Below are 7,071 nucleotides of genomic sequence, written 5' to 3'. Positions count from 1 at the left end.
AATAATTAGGATAGTGAAATCTATGCTTATTCGAGAAGACCATGGCAAAGAACATCTATTAACTTTCCTGCATGTAAACGGTCTTTGGTGGTGCGCAATGGCAAAGGACTCATCACCAAGAGGATGCTAAATGACGCAGCTGAATTTGTGCGGTATCCAGGTTCTTACCTTTACATTCTCTGTTCAGTTGATGACTACTTTATCAATGAATTTTGCCTTGATTGCATTGAACTATTAGTTGAGGACACTCGACATGGTAGTGTTGAAATATTGAGTTCGGTGGCACGTTAGGTGATTGATTCTTGGTCATATGTACCTGTCCTTGCTTGAAGTTGAAGCTGCCACAAATGCTTCCTCACAAGTGGGTAATTTATTCTATGTTTGGATCTTTCTGTATTGGTTAGAGTTAACTGTTAACAATCTATCAATTGGTAATTTGGTATGCTATATGTTTGATTTGAGGAAAATATATAAAGTAAGCATTTATGTATCTGTAAAGATGATCTTGTCGTAATTGTTTTCAGAAAATTGATATGAAAATACTTTTCTTACGTCTTGATCTTGGCTCTGGGATTCACTTTTGTTGAACAAAAGAATGATATGAAATATGATACAATATGACATGATAAAAAATTATTTTATCTGAAATATAATACTAGTAAGTTTCTAAACATACAGTAATCTGATCAACAAGCCAGGAAACAAGTCATATAAAATCCATAGTGAAAGTTGAGATGTCTAGGAGACAAAATGTGGAAGCATGAATTTAGTGACAGAGTTCCTTCCTACATATTCTTGGGAGGTCCAGTCAATTATTAATAGGAAGAGTGTTAGGAGGCCAGCAGATTGTATGATTCGTAGCCATCAATTAGCCATCAATAGTGTTTTTAATGGTGCGAGATTTCATCTAATGATAGAGAACTACTTATTTTTCTTTTACTGGCTAAGTGCTGGCCAGAATTTAATAAAAGTGCTGGCTCCCTAGACTTTCTCTTATTGATAGTGATGGGAAGGCGAAAAAGTGAGGAAGGCAATTCCCTCACAGCCGTTCCCTCTAAACATAGCCTGGATAACTGTTTCATGCACTCCCCGAATTCTGGTCTATTTTCAAAACTCCGGCAGTCCTTTAGAATTAACTCCTTGAGGGATGTCATATACAGTATTCCCGGAAAAGTTTTAAGACTTATACACTTGCTTAAGTCCAACAGAACAAGATTCTCATGTAGTACAAGGGATGGATGAACCTCTCTGAGGTCTGGACAGTCACCAAGAATAAGTGTTTCAAGAATAGGAGTCCCAGAAAAGTCAGGTGTTTCCTTTAAATACCATGAATGACTCAAATTCAAGTATTTCAGGTTTCCAAGAAACTGGTCAAAAAAAAAAAAGGAAAATATTTAAAAGGAATACTAATCTTAGATAAAAGGGTCAGGTCAGTATGATTAAATTTAATAGAGCGCTTAAAGAAAGGGTCTTTACCTTTTTCCCAAGCCAAAGTTCCTCAATTCTGCTAAATCGTAGTTCAATTTCAGCAAATTCATGTTCTGTTTCTGCAAGGGGTAGTGTTTTCAAAGGACATCTCCACCAGTGCAGAACTTTTAATGTGCTAGGAAGGCAAGGAAGGTCGGATGGAGGTTCCACTTCCACTTCCACACCACATAATATGAGAAGTTTTGACAGCTTTAGTTTGGAGAAGGCTTCAAATCTCAAATGCTCCTCATAACTTGAGTGTAGCACTATACTTTGAATTGCTTCAGTTCCCTACACAGAAATCAAAGCAAACAAAAATATTTTATGCATTTATTCTGTATTTTAATTTAATTCCACATTTGGCTAAATTAACACCATTTTGTGCATTCTATTTTGTGCATTCTATAGTTGAGAAAAAACGATACATACCCTCTTTTGAGCAAGTACAGAATTAAGATCCTCGTAACACCACAATCTGCTACGCTTACTAGGATCATTTGGAGATTCTTGAATTACAATTTGTTTGCCCATTTCTTCAACCAGATCATGCATCACCAATTGATCATATTTATTTATAGTGACCAATGATTTGTTAATCAAAATATCAAGACCAATTTCAACCTGATAACCACATCCTTTTAATTTCCTTGTTACATCACCTATCTGATATCCTTTAAAGAAACAAGCAATATCTAGAAAAATATCTTTTTCCATATCATCTAAACCATCATAGCTTATTTTCAATACATCAATAATTTCAGAATGTGAAAAATGCTTTATTTTTTCAATAGCACTATGCCAAACCTCAATACCTCTACCATTAAGATAGGAACCCAATACTTTAAGTGCCAATGGGAGACCACCGCTGTATTTGACCACTTCTTTGGACAACTCCAAAAACTCTTCTGAAGGTTTTGGCAGGTTAAAAGCTTCTAAAGAAAAGAGGTTAAGGGCTTCACTTTCCATTAACCCTTCAACGTTATAAGTTTTATGCACCTCTTCCTTTAGCACCATTAAGTCTCTAGTTGTAATTATTATTCTGCTTCCAGGACCAAACCAATCTTGCTCCCCAGCCAAATCCTTTAATTGTTTTTCATGATTTACATCATCAAGAACAAGAAGTACCTTTTTGAGACGTAAAGAGTTTTGAATTATTGTCCTCCCATCATACTTATTATGAACAGCATTTGAACTTATATTCATTTGTTTAAGAAGTTCCTTTTGTATGTCAGTAATATCTTTTTTCTCGCATTGCTCCCTAACGTCGGCAAGAAAGCAAGTAACTTCAAAATTATATCGAATGGTTTCAAAGACTGCTCTAGCAATAGTGGTCTTACCCATGCCACCCATTCCCCATATGCCTATAAAGCGAACATCATTCAATCCAAGGCCAATTAGAGTAATCACTTGTTCCACTCTTGAATTAATCCCCACAAAATTCTTCATTGAAGATGGCAACTTAGAAATCAATATTTCAAATATATGTTGAGCAATATTTTTCACAAGTCCTGCTTCGTCCCTGTCCAGGGAAAGAGAATTTCTTTGTAAGTCTAGCAACACATAAGAAAAATAAAGCAACAACTTTTATTATAAAAAAGAAATTATATTATATAAATCATCATAAAATTAAAAACTCTTGATATCTATTTATGCCTATTAAGAAACAAAAAAGAATAATGCAATATATATTTTTGAGAAATACTCCAAATTATAATTAGTTCTTAAAAATTTTTTAATAATAGATTTTAATTTTAAACAAATTTTAATTATTAAATTAGTATTCAATTTTTGTTTTGATAGACAAATCAATTTTCACAAAACATTATTTGTCTCTATGAAAAAAGTAAAAAACTAATCTTAGAATTTTAAAAAATTTTAGAAATCATAATGTTTGTTATTAAATAACGATATGTATTGTTTTGTTTAACTTTTTAACTAAAATTTAATACAAGAATTAATGTCTAATAAAATATAAAATTAGAGACTGATTTAATAGTTAAAATTTGTTAAAAATTATTTTTTTTTACAAAAAATCTTTTTTGGAATTAATTTGGATTATTATGCTGTATTTTTAGTATTTATTATCAATATCATTCTATCTATTTTTATCATATAAAAGTTAATACAAATCTATTATATAAAATGAACTTATGACATATTGGTTTTTATGATTGTGTCAGGCCAATAATTTTATATAGATGGTAATTTTATAATTTTACAAAATAAAAATAAAAAATTTCTATATAATAATGATACAAAAATAATTAAATTTAATAGCTATTATTATTCTATTAAATTAAAAAATAACAATTAAATATAATTAATATCTATATTAAAACTATAATAATAATTTTCACATTAATTATAAATATTAAACTATATACAAATTACAAATATTTTTATAAATGAGTCAAAAAGTTTAACATTAATCCACTTATTATCTCATTAATTTTTAAATATTAATATTATTTAAATTAATTCCATTGTGGTATCATATATTATTTTATTATGAGATCTTTATTTAATATGTAATTCAAGAAAGAAAAATGTGGTAGACGAAAATAACCATAATTATTATTTCATTATTATATTTAAACTCAATTTTATAGTAATTCGTTCGTAGTGTGATTGTATCCACGTTGAAGAAGAAAAGAAATTATTCCATGTATTACTATAAACTCTAATTCAAATATTTATTTTTTCAAAAAAAAAAACATCTATTAAAGATTGATTTGTCTAACTGAATGAAAAAAATAAAAAGCTAATTATTTGACAATAAATTTTTTCTAAGAACGAAAATTATGAATGTAGGGTAGATCCGTAGATATGGTTTAAATCTATTTTGCAAAACAAATCATAGGAACCAGAATATAATTTGTTACTATTTAATTTTACTTTTCAATTAAAAATTGATATGTATATAGAAAAAAATTTAAACATTATGGCTAATTTTTAGTATACTGTTACCATCGTTGCTTAAATATTGCATTCTATTTGCTTTAGAAAAATATTTAAAATGTAGTATTACAAAATAATAATACTATTATATAATGTTAAGAGTAATAATATGTCTTATCGATCTTAAATTTTTTTTAGTGAAACATTTTAATTATGCCATTTAGCGGAGCAATTTTAACAAGCAGATCTATGTTATTTGTTAAAAATGGAATCTATAATGATTGCAGTTTTGTTTAGATGGATATGGATCTAAAAGTTTGAACATGTATAGCAGATAAATTGTAGTAATAACAAGAGTAATCAGTTAATGATTAGTTAGCTTACTGATTTTTGGAGGTCCAACCTTTAAGAGCAGCAACTTGTGTTAGCGCATCTCTCCATCTTTTGACCTTCTCACGGTCATGTCTCTCTTCGTGTTTTTTGAAAGCTTTCTCAAAGGTTCCTCTTTGGTGCCTCACATCACTAGGCTCCACACCGTAGTACACTGTCCGGATATGTAGCCCCAGTTTGTTGTTGCACTCCAAGATCTTTTGGAGCTCATCCAAGCACTGACTGGAGGAAGCGTAGTCTGGTGAGAAAACAATGACTGCAAACATCGATTGTTCAATTGCTTTCAGGAGTTCATCTGAAATAACATCGTCTTTGCGAAGTTTGTTATCATCTCTGTAGGTTGTGATTCCCTTTCTGTTGAGGGTGTTATAGAGATGGATAGTGAATTTTCCAGTGTCTTCACTCCTGAAACTCAAAAACACGTGATAGGTGCATGCTCTTGTTGGCAGTGGAATTGAACCAAAAGAGGACCCGGATGCCATATGTTAGAAGCTTCAAGATCTGAATTGTATGTGCAGCAGAAGATCCAAAAATTGTGTGTGGTTGAAGACTGAATCAGAAAGTTAACGAGATCGCTTAAGATAAAGTTGTGTGGAAGAGAGAAAGGAAAGTGAGGTGTACGCTGCTATGTGGGAATAATGAAGGAGACACGAAGCAATGAATACCCGAGTCAACGCAGGTACAGTTGGTTATACTCACTAGCAATTTATTATAAGATTTAATTTGGATGGACTCGTGCGTTGTGCGTTTTACACTGTGCAATCACTTTTATTGTTTTGAATGATTATTTACCTTAATCAATGTAAAATATGGTTATTTTTAGGTTTAATTATACTACAAATTCTTATAATTTTATTAAATTTTTATATTTTTTAATTAGATCTCTAAAAAATTTTTTTAAATTTAATCCCTCTCAACATTAAATGTAAAAAATGTACATAAATCATAAAATTATTTGTATACCCCTGTTTTCTACCTTCTTTATCACTTTTCTATTATTCATATTTTCTGAATCAAAAATATTATTTATATACTAAAATCAGTTACTAAAATCAGCCACCAATATATTTGTGTATAAATATATGTGTGGTTTAATTTATTTTCAACGTATATTTATATTTCAATATGTATTTTACACTGGTGGCTGATTTTAGTGTACACGTAGCATTACTCTTCCTGAATATATAGCTACTTTCTAAAATCTTCTCTCTCACAACTATGAAATAACAGTAATAATAAATAATCAATAATAAATAATAATGATAACACATTAATTAGTTCAATTTTCACCATTGCATGCAGCTACATCTTCCAACTCCGCCTATGTTACACTTGCGGTACATATCCGGTCCCAAACCCGGATAAAGGAGGAGGGTTGTGTTAGGTATTCGACAACCAACATAAAAATATAGTCGAACCCCATGACATGAATCAAAGACATTATTGTGCTAAAGCTAGGTCGTTGCCCGGAAGCAACGCGCTGTATGGCTCGAGTACGGTGTCAAAAGAGCAAGAACCGCTGCATCGGTGCCCAAATGTAGTGTTAAATGAGCAAGGGTTCTCACGTTTTCGTGAACGGACGAGGGTAAATAAACTAGTTCACAAAGTAAAAGGTAAAGGTCGAAGCGACAGAAGGTTGAGATTTGGGACATGGAACATAGACACTCTAACAGGAAAGTCCATGGAGGTGGTGGACACTATGACAAGGAGGAAGATTAACATTATGTGCCTACAAGAAACAAAATGGGTTGGTGCAAAGGCTAGAGAATTGGATACTTCTGGTTTTAAACTTTGGTATACAGGAAAGGTGAAGAATAGGAATGGAGTTGGAATAATTGTGGATAAGCAGTGAAAGAATGACGTAGTGGATGTCAAGAGGGTGGGAGATCGGATCATCTCTATCAAACTGGTGGTGGAGGGAGGTATTTTCCATGTGATTAGCACCTATGCACCGCAAGTGGGTTCGGACGAACAATACAAGATAAGGTTTTGGGAGGATCTAGAGAGTTTGGTTCAAGGCATACCTTTGGGAGATAAGATTTTCTTAGGAGGAGATTTAAATGGCCATGTTGGGAGAGAAGTGAATGGATATGGGAGTATTCACGGAGGCCATGGTTTCGGGGTGATCAATGCCGAGGGTAAAGTTATTTTGGACTTTTCCTCAACCTTTGATCTTCTCATCGCAAATACATGTTTTAAAAAGAGAGACGAACATCTTATAACCTATAAGAGTGGCATGACAAGCTCTCAAATCGACTTCTTCTTGTTGAGGAGAGTCGACCGAAAATTTTGCATTAACTGTAAAATTATCCCGGG

The 7,071-nt window shown here is 32.0% G+C and overlaps 1 protein-coding gene across 2 annotated transcripts; it reads right to left on the bottom strand.

Annotated features, from left to right (window-relative positions):
• Window positions 1-623: 623 nt before the first annotated feature.
• On the bottom strand, window positions 624-5,432 carry LOC107635075 (TMV resistance protein N). Of its 2 annotated transcripts, XM_088483897.1 has the most exons (5): window positions 4,750-5,419; window positions 2,280-2,986; window positions 1,897-2,000; window positions 1,477-1,758; window positions 624-1,367 (listed from the first exon to the last, which is right to left on the bottom strand). In XM_088483897.1, exons 1-5 carry the CDS (start codon window positions 5,235-5,237, stop codon window positions 888-890), a joined length of 2,061 nt encoding a protein of 686 aa, XP_088340023.1. In that variant the 5' UTR covers window positions 5,238-5,419; the 3' UTR covers window positions 624-887. The 2 variants fall into 2 exon arrangements, with proteins under 2 accessions (XP_088340023.1, XP_088340022.1); XM_088483896.1 differs by having other exon boundaries at window positions 1,897-2,986; window positions 4,750-5,432.
• Window positions 5,433-7,071: the final 1,639 nt, after the last annotated feature.

This window comes from Arachis ipaensis, chromosome B4, assembly GCF_059453495.1.
Source record: "Arachis ipaensis isolate K30076 ecotype BB chromosome B4, ASM5945349v1, whole genome shotgun sequence".
Classification (NCBI taxonomy): Eukaryota; Viridiplantae; Streptophyta; class Magnoliopsida; order Fabales; family Fabaceae; genus Arachis; species Arachis ipaensis.
The sequence above is the reverse complement of the archived record's forward strand: the minus strand, read 5'-3'. Positions and strand labels throughout refer to the sequence as shown.